This window comes from Struthio camelus, chromosome 5 (genome assembly GCF_040807025.1).
Source record: "Struthio camelus isolate bStrCam1 chromosome 5, bStrCam1.hap1, whole genome shotgun sequence".
In the NCBI taxonomy this organism is placed as follows: Eukaryota; Metazoa; Chordata; class Aves; order Struthioniformes; family Struthionidae; genus Struthio; species Struthio camelus.
The window spans coordinates 45,070,608-45,090,111 of NC_090946.1; the positions used below are offsets into that span (position 1 = coordinate 45,070,608).

The window sequence follows — 19,504 nt, forward strand, 5'->3', positions numbered from 1 at the left end:
GGTGTCTCACCATGATCCGCACCAGGTGCCCTCCTCCCTGAGTTGCTGATAACCATTTCTCCCTCCCTCTCCCCGTCGCTAGACACTTTTGCCAGCAAAGCAGCAGCCATCCAGGACGTGTACGCCGACGCATCCATCGGCAACGTCACGGGCAGCAACGCGGTCAACGTCTTCCTGGGCATCGGGCTGGCGTGGTCAGTGGCGGCGATCTACTGGGCCTCGCAGGGGCAGGAGTTCCAGGTGTCGGCGGGCACCCTGGCCTTCTCCGTCACCCTCTTCACCATCTTCGCGTTCATCTGCATCAGTGTCCTGCTCTACCGCCGACGGCCGCACCTCGGAGGGGAGTTGGGCGGCCCCCGGGGCTGCAAACTGGCCACAACGTTGCTCTTTGTGAGCTTGTGGCTACTGTACATCCTCTTCGCCACCCTGGAGGCCTACTGCTACATCAAGGGGTTTTAGGCAGTGGAAGGACGGTGCCGCCAGGGGGAGGCATCCCCCTCCTCCGTTACCTCACTGGACACCAGTCCTCAAAGCGCAGTTTCACCAGAAAGGACAGCTGTCAGTCAGGTACCGCCATTGCCCAAACAGCAGGACCGCTGGGCGTGGAGAAGGGCAAAAACCATCACAGGACAAACAAACAAACAAAACCCTTCCAAAATCAAACAAAAGCCAAGAATGCAACAAAGGCAAGTATTCAAACAAAACAAGTCAAAACAAACCCATCCACTGACCCCATTCGATGAAATTCAGAAATTTCAGCCACCTTCAAAGGTCACATCTTCTGTAGGTTCTTGCTTCCTTTTTTTCCTGAAAACCCCTTCATTATAAGGATACATAATCTTTTTTTTTTTTTTAATACTCTTTGGGAATTGCAAAATGCAAAATCCAGTATGAGCAGGATTTTTTTTTCTTTTGCTTATTGCTCTTTGGTTTGGGAGGGGGCATGTTATTTTATTATTTTTTTTCTTTTTTATTACTCTAAGAGGAAAAATGTTAAAAATTTAAAATCAAAAGCTTCAAGCTGCCATCAGTGCTGGAATTGAACATGTGTATTTTTTTGATGCCACAAAAAACTGTGCCACAGTGAAAGAACTTCACTATTACCATTTCTTCCCCCACCTCCTTGCATTTCTTTCTTTTTTAAGAACATCACAAGACTGATATATTTTTAATACAAACATACACACACACGCACACACGCAGAGAGGACAATTCAGTGATGGAGGCTGGAGCATGTAGCATCTCAACCACCTGCCAGGGCTAAGAAAAAAGGAAGGGAAAAAAACAAAACCCAACCCTCTACTATAATATGTATCATGTATATTTTGACTATGGCATTTCTCTTTGTATAATTAACTTTGAGCTTGTGGTACTGCAGGGAAAGAAAAATCATGTTAATTTACAGAAGATAAAGAAATAAACAGATACCCAGAAATAGCCTGCCATGTGGGGAAGAAAAGGGGCCCCAGGAAAGTAGCACATGTTCCTTGTAATCACAGTGTGGCTGCATTTGATCAGCTGCCGAGGGCAGTGGAGCAGTCCCTGGTCTTGAAAGTGAAAATGAAGTCATGTAAATAACATGTTGGGCTCATGTACTGGTGCAAGCAAGACACCTCAAGGCATAAGATGTCTGAGAGTTTTTCTAAGCATTATGTTACCAAGTTGAATTCATTCTTAAAACACACGCGTTTGCAAAAGGGAAAGGATCCTTCCACCCCCCCCCCACCGCCCCACTGGGCATCACCCCACCAACCTCCCTTTCCCCCCACCCCCCGAAATCTGTGTCCCCGTGGAGGATGGCACGCAGCCGGTTACTGTAACCCACTGGCGTTTGCTGTGCTGAACAAAGATGGCCCTCAGCTCCTTAGAAAACAACAGCAGCAAAACAAAAGCCAAATGAATGACAACAGTAGGAAACGCCAAAGAGCGTGACCACGTTTTCCTAGCACGCCCTGCCCTGCACTGGGCCATGCCTTCTGTTTCACCCGTTTGCTACCCTAATTTTCACAGAGCCTAGTGGGCTTCACTAGTGGTCTTCAGTCCATTGAAAGGTATGAGCTTAAAAACTGCCACTTGTTTCAGGACTCCTGCATCACCTGAAGTATGTTTTGGGGAGGGGGGGAACAGATGAATAAAAAGGCACCCTTTTCATTTTAAGGAAAAAGAGAGAGTCTGTTATGATATTGCATCAGCAGCTGCAAATTGAAATGTTGGGTTGGTAATAAAAATAAATAAAAACTATACCTATATCTATATAAACAGTGCTATCTATAGACATATTTCTTAAGTGAGAGAGCTAGAAGAGGGTGTTAAAACCTAATTCTTTTAAAAATGTTTTCAAGATAAAGATACTTTGTTCTATCAAGAGGCTTAGGTGCTGTAAAGGGAAACATGCTCTTCATAAATTTCACCATAATAAACCAAACCTAGGGAGTAAGCAAGTAAAAAAGGGAATGGCAAACGGTACTTCTCTGCCTACATGGTGCTTTCTGTTGCCCTTAGGGGCAGGGAGAAAGTGTCTGTAGGGTTCAAAAACAAAAAAAAAAAGCAGTGGGAACAAGGTTGTCATGGACAAAAAAAAGATGCAATGTTACAGCAGGTGAATGGAAGAGAGTGACAATGAACCTGAAAAAAAACCCAGATGAAATATTTATTTTCATACAAAAAAGTTTATCAACTATATATATAAAAAAGTATGTGTGTGTATATACATGTATATGTATATATGTGTGTGTGTGTGTGTACATATATATGTGTATGTGTACATACACACATTATATATATGTGTGTGTGTGTATATATATATATATATATATATATATAAAAATGTGAGCTGGAGAGGAAGGCTCCTTCCCATAGGAGCAGTGGGAGCTTTGGCCATTGAAGCTAGCAAGGGGTGAAGGAAGCGCGTTTGAAGCCAATAAGCATGCAGCCTTCTGCCACCTTAGCCTCCCTTCACCAGAGCTTTTGTGGAAGGGCATGAAAAAAATGCAAAAGAAATCTTGAGGCCAGATGTCTGCTGAGTTTCCGATCTTTCAGGCATCCAGCCATGCTGAGAACTACCAGGATCAGCTTTTGCCAAATTCATTCACTGCTTCTGCTGCTGTCCAGGCTGGACCCCAGAGCACAGATGTGTGACACCAAAAAAAAAAAAAGCCCCTAAATGGTCTCTGTGGGGGTTTAAAGTGTAGCTGTCAAGGGATTTTTTTTTTTTTTGTAATCAGTCATTGTTGTTTTTAATTTGGACATATACATTCTGTTGGATTATTATTTTAACCATACCAGTTTACCCATTCCTGGCTAAAATTCCTAGGCATGGGGAGCTGAAATGCTGTTATTCTGTTGCTTGTGCTATATCAGTCACATGCTTTTCATCTGCTTTCTTAGGCTCACTTTGCTGGGGGTGGGGGAGAGTGCAGGGGAAGGGAGGAGCATCTGCAGTTGTCAACTGCACAGTGACTTTGCTGCCCTCACATGCACTGAGGAGATCTGCACCAGGCCAACAACATCAGTGGATTGTTTCTTTATTTCCATTTTTTTACATCATTAAACAATATACAAACTAAAAAAAAAAAAATTGGTGCCTTTGGGATTTTTTTTTCCTGAGGCTTTTTTTTTGGTTTTTGGCTTACATGTGTGTTTGCCTGCTTTTTTGTCTAGGAAGGTGCATGCAAGTGTTTACATTAGCTGTGGTTGCTTTCTTCCCCTCCGGCCCAGCCACCTCAGTTCAGTTTGCTGGAAGAGGCCAACAGCAGTTGCATCCTGGCTGTTTTGCATACAGGAGCTTTTGCTGCTTCCTTACTTAGAGTGCTCTGTTCTCATTGTCATTGTTCCTTACTCTTTGTTTTTCCTGTCAGCTTCATGTCGCAGTCTGTAATAAAAGCAGCTTTCCTCTTTCTGTAGCCTTCTTACTTTTCAAGGCACACGTCTCGTCTTTCCATTTCCATTCACACAGGCTTCCTTTTTCCTCCTTCCCAATTCCTCATTGGGACGCCTTTGCTACTGTAGCTGGCTGAGGCTAAATAGCATAGCTTCACATCTGGAGGGAGACTATAGAGGTGACCAAAGGTGCTACTGTATTCCTGGTCATCAGCAGGGCCTACGGGCAAGCCAGACGTGGCTCTCGGTGGGGAGCACCACGGCTGCCTGGGGGCTTGTGCCAACGTTGCAGCTGCTGGGGCCCCCGCACTGCCATGTGGCTCCCTGCTACTGAGCGCACACCCAACCCCAGGCTGGGTTTTTACTGGGGAACCATTTACCTCAGCTTTGGAGATGGGGGTGAGATGGCGATGCACAGCCGTTGTTTTCGTAGCACATGGCTCAGCATGCTTTGCATAACACCTGCAGAGACAGCCCACGTGTGATGGGCAGGTCAGAGCAGGGCCTTGGTGTTGGTGGTGCAAGGCGCCCAGGACCCCACCCTCAGCCCGCCATGAGAAAATTTGGAGTCACTCATCTATTTCAGTCAAAATCAGCCTTCAGGCCAAAAAGCAGTTGTATAAAGAGATGTCACCCTTTCCTGAACTCCTCAACGTGGAAAGGAGTTGTATCCTAGGTACAGCCAATGCTGTACCGCCTCTTTTCCCAGTGCCCAGTCACCCAGCAGTCATCACTGTCTGCTTTTCTGCACTTGTATTTGGGCCCATGACCCCAAAAGCAGCGTACAAAGGCCATAGGACACTGAAGTGGCCTTTACAGTGGACAGCAAGTCAGAAGCAGCCTCAGAAGTGGCTTTCAGCAGCAAGCAGCTGTTGGCGCAGTGTGCTGCTCTGGTGGGAGCAGACCCTTCTCCAGAGACGGCCCCTTTACTGGCGCACAAGGGGATTACTACAAGGTGGTGGAGCAGCAGGCAGTCAAGGGTCAAGGCTAAGTCATGTTGCCAATGCAGCGTGCTCAGGCAAGGAGGGAAGAAAGATGGGTTGGGAACCGTGCTGTGGGAAATGCAGCCCCCCAGTGGAGCTGGCTGTGGGGAGGCTGGCTTCTGCATCTAGCTCTTTCACAGTGGCCAGAGATCTGGCAAACCTCACTATGGTCCCAAAAGGGCCGTTCTTCTCCCTGCTACTTACTCTCCCTCTGTCTCTCTTCCACTCTCCAAGATATCCACTTCAATGCTATACGCCTTCGTCCCCCCCCATATTCACCCAAAGCACTTCAGACGACAGACATTGTAGAGATGCCAGACACCATTACCAACTCGTTAGCTTTTATGACCAGAGGGAGTTGCATTTCAGGGGGTGAGGACAGTAAGCAACATCCTCACAGCCTCTCACAGCCTGGGAGCATCTGTGATGAGATGGCCATTGCCTTGTTGAATCCAGTGGGGTTTTAATCTCTGCAATGCCAGTTGGAGGGGATAGGTTTCATGCTCTTTCTGTTCTCCTTTTTATTGCTTCTGGGATAACTACTACCACTTAAAGTGCTTTGCAAAGGAAGCCCTTCAGGGCTGTTATCTAGAAACCATCTTAGGCTAAGGGGTGCAACACAGATTAAAAAAAAAAAAAAACCCTCTGTTATTTCCCATATGTTGCCCTGTTGGCTGTTTCATGCTCTCCAAGAGCCATCAGCCATGGTGGTGAGCATGCCCACTTCTGCTGGTGGAGGTTATGCACACTGACCGCTAGACTCATTATCAGCTCTTGGGAAACTGAGGTAATGCCAAGCAGACTCTGACTCCAAGGACAGAAATTGAACCACTGCCTTTGACTTCAGTGAGTGGGCTGGGGAGGGATTCAAGCTGTTTTTGTAAGTGTTTGGGAGTGCTGTGGTGCCTTTTAAGCCTGGCTTGTTACCACCACTGCCCCAGCACCTGCCAGAGAACATCCCAGTCACCACAGGTGTGGAGGCTCAGGTGCAGAGCCAAAGGGCACCATCCCAGAGGGAGCTGGAATCAGGTGTTATACACAGTTAAAAATGAAAAATTCATTAGAGCTATTGAACAAAGGTTTTAAGCCAGGGATGAGAGCAATTAGAGCTCTAGGCTTGGAATTTGTTACCTTTTGGTAATTATTGTTCTGTTGCTGTGATCATGGCTCTTCTGGCATGAGCACAAAATAAAAACAAAAATGTTCCCACTATGTGATTCACATTTCCTCAGATTCCACAGCTATAGCTATCGGATTGATCCGTAAATCACTTGTCTCTGGTATCAAAGGACCCCCTGTGCCACCATCCCAGAGCAGCAGTGCCATCTCACTTCACAGCACCATGTGAAAAGAGATGCTCCTTCATCAGCTGCATGTTCTGCTTCACCCATCCTGTCTCCTGACCATGGCGGGCTGATGCCTACCCCATGCGTTCAACAGCTGAGTATCTCTCTTTGGAAAGGCATTTTGGAGGGCACCTAGTACTGTAGTACCTGGAAGCTGGTGAGATAAAGTGTAGGTAGCAAGACTTTCGAGTAATGACCATCATCCAGGCCTTAAAAGTGTGATAGGACAGATGGCAAAGGAAAAGCCACCAGTGGGAGATGTGGTCATGTTTGAATGTGCCATCAGTCAAAGCTGAGATGGCTCAACCTATGCTCTGTCACATGTCGAGTCCATGTTGTTAGATGGAGGCAGGGTATTCCTAGTGCTGTTCACCTGCAACGGCTTTCCTCTGGGGAAAAAACTACTGAAAGCTTTTCTGGGTTAATGCTACCAGGGAAGAGTTGCAGCCCAACTTTGATGTAACAGTCAGCCAGCATGAATGGGAGCAGCAGGTGCTCAGCCCTGACCCACCCTGGCCATCAGCCCTTGTCACCAAGAATCACAGAATCACAGAATGGTTGAGGTTGGAAAGGACCTCTAGAGATCACCTAGTCCAACCTCCCAGCTCAAGCAGGGTCCTCTAGAGCATATTTCCCAGGATTGTGTCCAGACGGCTTTTGAATATCTGCAGGGAAGGAGACTCCACAACCTCTCCGGGCAACCTGTTCAGTCACCCTCACAGTAAAGAAGTTTTTCCTCATGTTCAGCTCGAACTGCCTGTGTTTCAGTTTGTGCCTGTCGCCTCTTGTCCTATCGCTGGGCACCACGGAGAAGAGACTGGCCTCATCCTCTCAACACCCCCCGCCCCTTCAGATACTTATACACATTGATGAGATTCCCCCCTCAGTCTTCTCTTCTCCAGGCTAAACAGGCTCAGCTTTCTCAGCCTTTCCTCATAGGAGAGATGCTCCAGTCCCCTCATCATCTTTGTCGCCCTCCGCTGGACTCCCTCCAGTAGTGCCACGTCTCTCTCGTACTGGGGAGCCCAGAATTGGACACAGTACTCCAGATGTGGCCTCACCAGGGTTGAGCAGAGGGGCAGGATCACCTCCCTCCACCTGCTGGCAACACTCTTCCTAATGCACCCCAGGATTCCATTGGCCTTCCTGACCACCAGGGCACAGTGCTGCCTCATGGTCAACTTGTTGTCCACCAGGACTCCTGGGTCCTTCTCGGCAGAGCTGCTTTCCAGCAGGTCAGTCCCCAACCTGTCCTGGGGCATGGGGTTCTTCCTCCCTAGGTGCAGGACCCTGCACTTGCCTTTCTTGACTTTCATGAGGGTCCTTTCTGTCCAACTCTCCAGCCTGTCCAGGTCCCTCTGAATGGCAGCACAGCCTTCTGGGGTATATCAGGAACACCTCCCAGTTTTGGATCATCAGCAAACTTGCTGAGGGTGCACTCTGTCCTTTCATTCGGGTCATCAATGAATAAGTTGTACAGGACTGGACCCAGGACTGACCCCTGGGGGACACCGCTAGCTACAGGCCTCCAACTAGACTGTGCCACTGACCGCAACCCTCTGAGTCCTGCCATTCAGCCAGTTCTCCATCCACCTCACCATCCACTCACCCAGCCCACACTTCCTGAGCTTGCCTATGGGGATGTTATGGGAGACGGTGTCAGAAGCCTTGCTGAAGTCCAGGTAGACAACATCCACTGCTCTGCCCCCATCTACGCAGGCAGTCATTCCATCATAGAAGGCTATCAGGTTGGTGAAGCATGATTTCCCTTTGGTGAGTCCATGCTGACTACTCCTGATCACCTTCTTGTCCTCCACATGCTGGATGAGCTGTTCCATCACCTAACCTGTGGAGTATTATATGGGGAAAAAAAATTGTTTTTAATGACCATTGTCATTTGTGTGTGTGTGTGTGTGTGTGTGTGTGTTTGTGTGTATGTGCACGCCAGAGGCAACCAGCTTGCTAAAAATAGTGATATTTGTGATAGTGTCACTTAGCACCCAACAGAGAAGACAGCGCTCCTAACTCGTCTGCATGGGGGGAAGGGATTAAGAGGACTCCCAGCATTTAAATGAATTGTTTAAAATATCTAGATAATTAACATCTTGAGCACATTGATGCAGCACTGTACTGCAGGCTGTCTCTGTAGTGGGCAGTCTCTGTGTCTGTTGAGGGGACGGGCGACTCTGCCAGATAGCTAACACTGGAGACCACAAGAAGTAAGGAGGGTTTGTGTCTCCAGTTATGTGCAGTGCACCCTGTTACAGGCAACCCTTGCATACAGCTGGAGGAGGGAGGGACACAACCATTATGGGCCTCCAGCTTTCTTTCTGGATTTTACAGCAGGGCTAAATCTAGTGGGAAGCAGTTTTACAGCTCTGCAGGACTGCCACACTGCCAGTGTGCCCAGGAACACTGTTTCCGAGCAAAGCAGTGATGGGAACAAAAACCATCTTCTGCTATGTGACAGCTTTTGCTCATGAGTGTCCTCCCTTTATTAAGGCTGTAATCAACTTTCCACTGACAGCAGAATACTGACCACTTTGTCACCTAGTGAAAAATGCAGTGTATGAGCATTGGTGACAGAGTGACTTTCCAGGTTTACAGTTAAAAATCAGCAGCCAGTCTGAGTAAACTCAGTACAGGGTCCACAGAGAACATTAACTGTCAGGCTTTTAATTTTGCCTCAAGTGACTCAGAAATGCTGAGCCTTCAGATTTCCCCCGCTTCTAATGCTCTGTAAAACCTACCCTTCCTCATCATATGGAGATGTTTTTAGGATTAGTGATTAGGTTAAGCATTACCCCTCCTGGAATTTCTTTTCTTTAGCAAAACCAGACCACACAGGTGTTTATTCTCTTCCAAGAGTTCTGGGAAAGCCACCACCTCAGAGCAGCTGCCATCTCTGACTACTGCCACCAGAAATTAGCCCAGGTTCTGAACATAGGTCTGTGATCATATCTGAGGATAGTTTGAGTTCTTCAGCATCCCAGAAAACCTGTTTTATTGAGGGGAAAAAGAATGCAGGAGGTGAATGTCCTAAGTTCTCATTGGTTTAACATAAGGCGCTGTTGACATGTCATATAGCTATGATGATTCCTATCCCTTGCTAAAAAGCAATGCAAAATTGCATTTTAGTTATTTAAATGTTCTCTTCTGTCCAGGAAATGCAAAAGAAATCTAGCCAGACCACTAGCTAGAGGGCTTGTTTTTCTCACAGGTGCTGCTATCTATAGTTTTAAAATTGTATAGAAAGAAAAAAGGGGCTTTCCAGGATGTAACGCAGCCCTAACAATGGTGCACTTGTGTGAGAGTTCTATGTTAAGTAATTAAGGTTTCTTGCCCTATATATGACGTCTTAACTGATTTATTTAAAATCTCTCCTATAGTTAGGCCTGATGTTGCCAAATACAGGTAGATTCACATCTGGAATTTGAGCAGTGCTTGAATACAGGAACTAACTTGAAGGCAAAGGCTTCTGCCTTTGTCCATTACAGCCCGATCCAATTGGGTTATATGTGTCAGCTGCACACCAAGTTCGCATTTAGTATGCACACCCCATAGCCTCCCTCCACCTTCCCTTTCTGGGCTCATTTGGGGTCCAGGCTGCGCTTATGTGCCTCACACCCTGCAAGGCAATACAGAGAGTGCCAACATCCCAGACAGAGGGGGTCACCAGGAAGAAAACCAAGGCCTGTGACAACAGTTCAAGAAGGGATTAAACCATTGATATCCCAAGTGAAGGGCTTAATAAGGCTTTGCCCACCTGTTGGATCTGTGCTTCACCTTAAGCCGTGGAAGGGCTCCCAGTGTGTGGAGGTGGCAGTGAAGGGTGCTGGGTGTGCGGTGCCCGGGAGTGTGTTGCTGGCACAGGGCTTGGGTGTTAGTCACACTCAGTCTGGCTGTAGTGTGGAGCTGGCCCCTACCGCCAGCAAGAGAAACCTTCAGCCCCCACAAAGGGTAAGAGCCTCTCTTTGCGTCATGCTGGGAAACAAGGCCTTTCTTTGCACTCATCTTGAGGTGATAACTTTTAATGGTTCCGCTCTTCTTGATCGTGTTGCTGGACAATGTTTGTTTTAGGTGCAAATGCCTTTTAACTAAAGGTGAAGCTCTTCTGCTGACCTTCTCTAACTAGAAAAAAGGCTTCACACAAATTTGAGCAGCGCAGATTCCTCGTTCCCCACACAGAGAAGCTGGTTCTCTTCAAAGAACCACAAAGGGGTAGTGACAAGCTAACAGGGGTAGTGACAAGCTAACATTTTCAATACTTGGAAAGAGAGAGAAAAATAGTGAAAATATTAAAGTGAAAATATTAAATAGAATATGTAGTCTTGCTGGGAAGGGACTTCATGTGGGACACTATTAAATTGAATTACTTAAATAAAACAGCATCAGCAGAGCATTAGTTACCTCCAGGCAGACTGTCAGGCTGGGATTTAAATTCCCATGCCCAAATGTGGGATCTGAGAGTGATATCCTGTGGCAGTTCCTGAAGGTGGGTACAGTCGCAGGAGCTCAGCCCCATCTCCCTGCCACATACACCTCCTTTCCCCTTGCTAAGGAAAATCCAAACAAGTCTTTAAAAAAAAAAATCATGGCCTGAGCTTAGGCATGGAACCTGTAGGTTGACATGAGGTTGATGAGTTCATTAGATTATCCTGTGTGTAATACTGCACTTACATCTGAGAATTAACAAATGTCCCATGCAATACTATTGCATGACTCATGCATGTGGCAATCTGAGTGGTAGCTATGGCTAAAGGAAAAATCATGACCTAACAATGCCTCATGCATGTGGCAACCTGAGTGGTAGCTATGGCTAAAGGAAAAATCATGACCTACCTGCTACTTGTTGCTAGGGATGCACTTAGAATTTGGCCTGGTTTGAAGGATGCAATGAAAAATAACACTGGTCTGAAAAGTACTTTGAAATTGGTATGAAATCTAGGTGAATTAAAGAATTAAACCATCCAAGCAAGATACTTTCTTTTTTTTTGCATTTGTAAAATGCAAAGTGATATATTCCTGCATATTCCTGGGAAGAGGTCTCTGCTGTCTAAGAATAGAGGCTTGCATTGCAGAAATACTGGTTCCATTTTGTGAGAACTATTTATGTACAACTTGGGTGCGTGGAAAAGAGTGGGAAAAATCCCAACGCAAAAGCTCAAATGGGGCTCCTCGGTCTCCTTAGCACTGGGACATGCTGAATAGAGTGCCCGCATATCTTTATCAATACCATGGCTGTCCAAGAAGCTGATTATATTGCCTCCTCTCTTTCAGTAGCGCTATGGCGCTAATAGCTAATAGCAAACCTAAATTGCTTTTTTGCCCTGATAATTCTTTTCTTTCTTGTTTATTTCACAGTGGCATGGAAAACATTCAATCACTCTCCTTTTTACATGAGCATTTTGTATGTGAGAAAATCCTTCAGGTTCTTCCCTTTCTCCTCTTTCAGCTTCTGAACAGCCTTTTCTGCTGGATTGCTGCTTGCTCGTTCTCATTTTGTGTTTGTGCACGCAAGTCCGGCTTCCTCGTGGCAGGTTGTTGCATGCTTCCCTGCTGAAGCTCCTCCTGTTGATTTAGACTATGTCTCCAATTTATCAAGCATTCTGATCCTACCCTTCATAGGGGCTCCGAGCCCCTCCTAGCTGGATGCCACCTGGAAACTTCATAATAAAACAACTTCCTAAAGCCACTGATGAAAATACTGAATAGAACTGAGCCCTGGACAGGCACTTGAAAGTTTTCACTGGAAAGCTCTACATGTCTGACACTAAATTCAATGTATAGCGAGTCTAAATAGGTTGCATTTCCTCAGCTTGCTTATGAGAATACCTTCTGGGACAGTGCCAGAAGCCTTACCCAAGTCAAGATATATCACATCTCCTGCTCCCCGCCCCCCCCTCCCCCCCCCCGCCTTGAGGCCAGTTATCTTGTCAAAGAAGGGAATCAAATTTGTTTGATACAATTTGTCCTCAACAAAACCTTAACAAGCCCATATCAGCCATTTTTTACAATCTTATAAGTCTGTAGGCAATTACAGAATAATTGTTCAATAGTTCGCTCTTGTAAATTTTCTCATAGAGATGTTAGCGTGGCAGATCTATAATTCTCTAAGTTTTTCTTCATCTCTAGTTAGGGGATGTTTCTGTGCCAGCCTTAAGTCCTCTGGGATCTCACATGAATTCTACAGTGCTCCAAAACAATGACTCATGAGCCAGAAATACTCTAGCTAGTGTTTTGAATTCTCTACAAGGAGCTTCAACAGGTCCTGCTTTCATTCTGCTCAGTGATCTAAATATCATTTACCTTGCTCTTTCTCCTCCTCATGCTAGGAGTGCTCTTTTTCCCTTAGTAAAATTAATTACACTAAGCATCTTGTCACAATTAACATTTTTGTGAAGACTCAACAAAGAAAGCTTTAAATGCTCCACCTTCCCTAAGTCACTGTTTCAGGTCACCTTCCATGTTATAATAAATCTTGTCTTCTCCCTCCATGTCTTTTAGATTGCTTGCTAGTTATATGTACTTTCAGGTTTTAACCTTTCTGATTTTATGCCTATCTTCTCATGCTTTTCCTCTATTCTGAGCCTTAGCTAAGTGCCCTCATTTCCAGGTTTTGTATTATGCCTTGTCAAGCCTCAGGATGTTAAAGAGCACTTGATTCCCTATACCTATCCCTACCTGTTCTCTCTTCATTTTCTTTACAGCAGGATAGCTTCTTACTGGGATGTTGACCCACAACTCTGTCATCGCCTCTCCAATCTCTTTTATTATTTAGAACATCCATTGAGAGATTCTGCCTAACAGTTTGCTGAATTTAGTGATATTTGATATTTTATCTTCTGGAGTCCAAGTATTTTAGATTAACTCATTTTACAAAGATTAACTGCACCAAACACTTGGAACACTCATAGCAGCCCAAGGGATGCAAAAATGCGCGTTCAAGCTGGACTGCAGGTGAACAGATCCAATTTCAGCCACCTTCACACAGCTTGGTCTGTTACAGCCTGCCAGCTCACTGTGAGAACATCCAAGTCACTTCAGAAATAGCTCCATTTCTTCAGCCAAATGTCGTGTCAGCTCTTAGTTCTGACACAGTGAAGTCAATAGGGATTACTTGTGCAGTTCCAGCCAAAACCATCATGACTAAGACAGATAGCAATGGTCCTCTGTGCAATGCAAAGCCAGAGTTTCACTCTATAACAGGACACTAGACATTCAAACATTGCAGTTTTTGTTGCTTGAAGCACAGCATTGAGCTACTGCAAACTGAGGTTGACGGTCATTCACAGTTCCGAGTCCTTCACATATCAAAAAGCAATATGCTAAGGATCTTGTTTGTACTGGGATTGAATTTGTTTATCTTAAAAAGGTGACCCAAATCCACCTATTTTACAGACTCCTGTATCTCTCATTGAGGAATTACTTTTAGTTCCAAATCAGGGCCAAGTGGTTCTGAACTGGGTGCAGGAGGGGTGGACTTGCTATCCCTGCTGGCACCAGAGAGGGGAAGCAAGGTGTGGAAACCACAACTGCTGTGGGAGCCACAAACACCTGCTTCCTTCATCACCAGGTGTAAACCTCATGTGTCCTTTCCCTGTCACACAGAGCAGGGTAGCTCAGGCAGGGAGCAGCAAGCCACCAACTGCCAGTGCCTTGTCCTCAAGGGGATGTGGACTGGCTGAGTACGCAGCAGGGGCACAGATCCTCTGCCTGGGCTGAGAGCCAGCTTAGTCCCTGTGCAGTGACGGAACAAAACACAGAAAAAAAGTTAATTCCTGCTTTTGCAGGAAGCGGGGATTTATGTTTGGGCTAAAACAGGTAGCACAAAGCTGATGCTGTTTTCTGAACAAAAGCTAGACGCTTTCTGGTGTGCACAGGCAAGGCACCCTTAAAGAACAAAAACAGCCATTAAAATAAGCAAGCAGGTCCTCAGATACAGAATGGCAGAAAGTATCATTCCTTCCAAGGCAGCCAGCTTCAGGTTTTCTGGCAATCGCTCCATGGAATGTACTTGCTGTTATATTCCCAGTACCTGAGGGGATATTGTTTTTAAACCCACTTTGTTTTCAAGGTGTTTTCCAAACTAAGGAGCATCATTTCTGCAGATCCTGCTGTCCAATTTAATATCAGCTCTTGGAGGACTGCCAAGCTCTTTTGCCTGAAATGGCTTGTAAGGGCTGGCTGCTGAGAAGTCAAAAGGTCAGCATTCTGCATGTGGATTTTGTTAATTATGTCAAAGATAAGGGGGGTAAAAGGCGGGGGAGAATGACAAGTCTTCTGGCCATATCACTGTTGGAAGCAAAGGCAGAAGCAATCTCTTTGTAACTCTTTCTACTTCCTTACACAATTACTGCATTGCTGGGGGAGGGAGGCCTTTTGTAGGGCCTTATGCTGACCCAGAAAAAGAAAGCATGACAGAAGAATTAGGATTTTCTTGAAATTCTTTTCATATGTTTAATTCTTTAATTTTAAACCTTACATAACTCCAGAGATGACATCTACTGCTTCTCCCCTATACCCGTTTTGTTATCCTGGTAATAAAGGGAAACTAGCTTGGTTTGACAGTTTATTCTTGACAAATCCATATTGGCTGTCACTCATCACATTTCACCCTAATTTTTTTCTAATACTTTCATCATTTAACTTGCATTTAAGGACAACAGTATCAATAGCACCCCCTCTGCCTACCTGCAAACAAGACAGCCTGTTGCCACTATAAAAGCAGAAAACCTCCCTTTGGGATTGTCTATACCAATGTAATTACTCATCCTTCAATGTGTAATGTTGTCTTGTTATTAATAGCAAGAGATTTATTTGTAAACAACTGAAATGACACAGTGATGAGAAAACTGTTCATATCTGCTTGATAGGAAAGGGGTATGGCCTCCTGCATCCTCCAGTGAATGCCATCCCCCTATAGCCTAGGAAAAAGCATGTTTTACACTATTAGATGCTTCCTAGCATGCATTGTTATTTGGCATCACTGAGGAATTACATGTTTTGGACAACACCTAGAGGAGACCATTCCAGGCTCCCATGCAGAGAGGCTTGACCTGCAAAAGAACGAGTCTGTTAGGTAAGAGGGGCTGAGGAGACCAGAGGCAGTAGCCCTGCTTCTGGTCTCCCGAGTTTAGGGAGACTGTAGCTATGAGATTCCACTTGGCTGCAGCTCCCACCTTCAGAGCTCACCTCTACTTTCCTGCTGAAGCTTCAGAGCCTTTCAAGATAGCCTGGGCAGATTCAGGCACCTGTCATCAAACCACACAGAACAGCACTCCAGGGCATGTTTCCATTCAACCTGGAGGCTTACACACACAAGAGAAACCTCTAGGGACCTCAAACCCCAATCAAAGACTGACCGAGGCCCCTGGGAGAAGGAAAGTTCCCTTCCTCTCCGATGGAGCTGTCTAGGTAACAGTCTGAATATGACATGAGAGAAGGACATAAGCTCTGGAAATCAAGATTCAACAAAAAACCACCACAAGACACTGGAGCAAAAGTTACCTATTTTATTACAAAATCAAAATCAGACAGATGCCTTTCAGTCTAACAAACAATGCCATAGTCAGAAATGCGCTGGTGCAGGGTAAGTTCAATATAAATTTTATCTTGTGCTTGAAACAATTCCCTTCATATCCCCCAAAAGGCCGTGGAAAGCATTGCCTTCACACAAATGAATCCCATCTTAAGGCAGTTCCCTCCAACTCTCTACTTCCCTGGAGGATCAGCAAAAAAAGGAAGGGTTTTTGCTTCTGGCAGAAAGAGTAGATGACTTGCACTGTGGATCCCTGGTTCTCTTCTCTGTCCCAGCTACTTTCACCTGTCATTCAAAGCAGAGCTGGCGAGGTGCAGGAGGGCTTGTAGGGGGACTTGTAGGGTTTATTATCCAATAAACATGTCCAGGGTCTGCTTTCAGGTACAACTCTGACACTCTCCCTGTCCCAACTTCAGTAGGATGCTATTGATGCGAAGCAGAGCAGAACACACTTGTCATCTCCAGAGAAGGACATATTTGATTACACCTGCCTCACAGCCAGGGGGAACGGCCAGTTCCTGGCAAGAATAGCAACAAGGAAAGAGGGAAGCTGAGGCATTGCTCGGTGTTGACAATGAGCATGCCAACTGGCATGGACTGCTTGAACAACTGATTGAATGGGTTTTATGAATCAGGACCAGGACCTTTGTGAACTTCCAAGACACAAACACAAAACAAGTAACCTAACCCCTGTCCAGACATCACACAATCATGCTAGCTGGGCCTTGCATGTCTATGCACAAATGTTGCTAGAAGTTGCTCAGAGGACTGTGCAAACCAAGCAAGTGAGTGACTCTTACCTTCTCCCATGAGGAGAGAAAGGGAGGCAATACAATGCTTGGGCCACAATCCATCAGCAAAGTCAGTTGCAGCATAGCAACATGGATCCTCACCAATACCAAAGCTAACATCAACAGCCACCCTTAGTGTGGCTTCCTTGGGGAGCTTATTCAATTTTAATTGCAAACTGCATGTGAATGCAGGCCTTTTAGAGGGGAAGGACGCAAGGATAAGCAAAGAGGAGCTCTGCAGTAGGATTTACATGACAGACAGCAGCCTGGGCTGGCTGGTTTAGCGACATTTCCGGAAGAAAAGATACAATGAGTTTTAGCAGGTCTGTGCTCCCTCCAATCTTGTGGGGCATTGCCTTCTAATGGCTGGATTAGATAACTTCTCATCCAAATTGCTGCTTTTACTAGATGCAGATATATTGAAAAAAAGAAAAAAAAAGAAAAAAAGAAAAAAAAAGAAAAAAGGGAAAGGGAAAGGGAAAGGGAAAAAGAAAGGGAAAAAAGAGAAAGAAAAAGCCAGAGCTTTTAAATTCCTAAAACTAGCATATAAAGAGAAGATGAGGTTTTTTATACAGTTGGGTTCATTCTTCACTCCTACAATAGCATTAGTGAGTAACAGGGACATTTCTAACTATACACTAAACCAAATCATTTCAACACACACACAGAACATATCCCAGGTATTTAAAAGAGATAATGCAATTGAGAAGATGGGAAGTGGTGGGCCAGAAGAACACATATATTGTACGTGAGGAACCGTGACGATCTAACAGCAGGATCTGCTCTTGTTAAAGAGAGTTTTTCTTTACGTTGTGCTGGTAAAATGTACAATTCAGAGATCAAGAGAGCATTCTCAATCATGTCAAATGCTTTAATCAGTTCCAATCTACTTCCCAGAGAAAGGGTTATTATCACTATTAAACAGTTATTTAAAGATTGTTAATTTTCTTTAACTTTCAATTTTGGCAACACGGTTCTAACTTGCTGTATCAGGACACTCCTGCTGTGATGTTTCTCTCATGCCATCATCACAATGACATTCCACAGCATGAAGATGATGTGCCACAACATCTTCTACCAAAGCAGCAAAGCCTTACAGGGCAAGTCCCATCTCTACAGTAATGCAGTGCTGTTAGAGGCAATTGCTGGTGTGATCCCATACTAGCATGGCACGATGCTATCTCTGACTGCAGGTTCTTGGTGCAGAGATGAGTGGCACAAGGATTCCCAGGTTGGAAGGGGGAAGCTGCTCTGAACATCCCCTATGAACGGGCAAGTGCTGCCAGAGGTTGGAAACGCACAAAGCAGAATACCGTGCTTCCCGTCATGCACTACCCACTCCACTCAAAACATAAGGCAGCTAATATGGGTTTCCTCACCCTACTGTCGATTTTACAATTGCGCCTGACAAAGATTAAGTAGGCAATAACTTTGGAAAAAACTGCTGGCAGTTGAAACAGCACCTGTGGCCTCAAAGAGCAACAGGCTCTTCAATCCAAGCATTCACTGCTATTTTAAAGTGACACTGCAGTAAAAAACACAGGAGGTACTGATACCAGAGAATCAGGTGAAGGATACTGTAAGACAGACAGGCATACCACTGAGCAGGAGAGGAGCTTGGGATTCATAGCCACCAAAGGCAAGAACTGTTACTGCAGACAATCCTTTAGCAGGGAGTGTGGCCCAAGCTGTAGAATTGAAATGCATGTAAATCACTCTCAGAGACCAGCAATATGATTGTGTCTTTCTGCACTGACAAATATCGTCTTAGCTCTCCAGCAAAGCAACAGGCAGCCTGATGCTGTTTTTAGCAGACTTCTCAATCTTTATATATTGTTATACATCATACAGATGAACATCTCATCAGAGAGGAAGATGCGTGACGTCACTTTCGGGACTCTACCAGGGCATACAGCTCCCATGTCCTTACAGTGTTAGATTCCTAAGACATGGCATATATTTGCTAAGCACGTCTTTTGAGCCTGGATAGTAATGCATTTGCAATTCATTTCTGCCCAGACTGCAACAGGTGCAAAAACTACCTTTGTATTTCCTTAATACAATCCTTCTCTATCCCTACTTTAAGCAGCTTTGCAGTACACCAATAATCAGGTGTAATCTGTGCTCTCTCAAAAACCCAATGCCTGCGCATTGCAAACGGCTTTGCACTTAGAACTGATGGGGTTCAGCTGCTCCCAGGAAGCATTTGATATCTGGCTGTGGCACTGTGTAAACATCTGTGAACACAAGTCATGCTGATATGTTTGTTCCTATGTGCATGGGGACGTTAAGGAGATCAGTTTGCAAATAAAGGACGGCTTGATGGCAGACATCATTGCATTACTGTAATCCATTAAATGCAAAGTGTCCCTCTAACCCTAACAGCCATCAAAAGCAAAGGGAGGGACAGAACAGTGACTCCAACCCCTGTACAAGACAACTGTACAATTTACATATATATTTATATACAGTATATAAAAATCTCTTTGAGTCCCAGTGAACTCAATTTTAAGTCGTCAGTAGCTGTTCCAATATTAAAAAGTCTTGATCCTGTTCCCACCCCTCCCCCAAAGTTATTAGATAATGACATTGAGAAGAGATTAAAAACATACCCAAACCCAACTCAATTATTAAAAAAGTGCAAACGTTCTGGGTGCCACTTCTGCTACGTTGGATGTTGCTGATGCTGTATGCTTGCTCACAAGCAGCAAGGCTTGCTCACAAGCAGCAAGGTGTCTGTCCGTCTGTTGCTGTACCTTTCTTTCCTTTCGGTCAGCTCTTGCCTTCCCTTCCTGTCTTCTGCTCCTACACAAGGCGGCCTACTGAAAAGGATGGGGTAGGGAAAACAAACACACACACAAAAATAGAAGCAGGGAAAGGGAGAGAAAGGCAAATTAAAACCAAAATGGTAGCCAACCGACGTGAGATACAATTCAGCCTCTGTTGCGACCATGGCCCCCAGAA

The 19,504-nt window shown here is 45.3% G+C and overlaps 2 protein-coding genes across 16 annotated transcripts in view; one reads left to right on the forward strand and one right to left on the reverse strand.

Moving 5' to 3' along the window:
- Window positions 1–11,940, forward strand: part of SLC8A3 (solute carrier family 8 member A3) — a 145,336-nt gene extending 133,396 nt beyond the window's left edge. For all 4 annotated transcript variants that reach the window (XM_009689876.2, XM_009689878.2, XM_009689879.2 and 1 more), the window contains one exon: window positions 83–11,940. In XM_009689876.2, coding sequence (XP_009688171.1) covers window positions 83–459 — 377 coding nt within the window. In that variant the 3' untranslated portion in view covers window positions 460–11,940. The remainder of the gene's footprint in view (window positions 1–82) is intronic.
- A 3,768-nt stretch (window positions 11,941–15,708) lies between these two features.
- Window positions 15,709–19,504, reverse strand: part of SMOC1 (SPARC related modular calcium binding 1) — a 136,762-nt gene continuing 132,966 nt past the window's right edge. For 4 of the 12 annotated variants that reach the window (XM_068946155.1, XM_068946147.1, XM_068946150.1 and 1 more), the window contains one exon: window positions 15,709–19,359. In XM_068946155.1, coding sequence (XP_068802256.1) covers window positions 19,346–19,359 — 14 coding nt within the window. In that variant the 3' untranslated portion in view covers window positions 15,709–19,345. Of the gene's footprint in view, window positions 19,363–19,504 lie in introns of all 12 variants that reach the window. The other 8 variants (XM_068946152.1, XM_068946146.1, XM_068946148.1 and 5 more) reach the window with 4 other exon arrangements.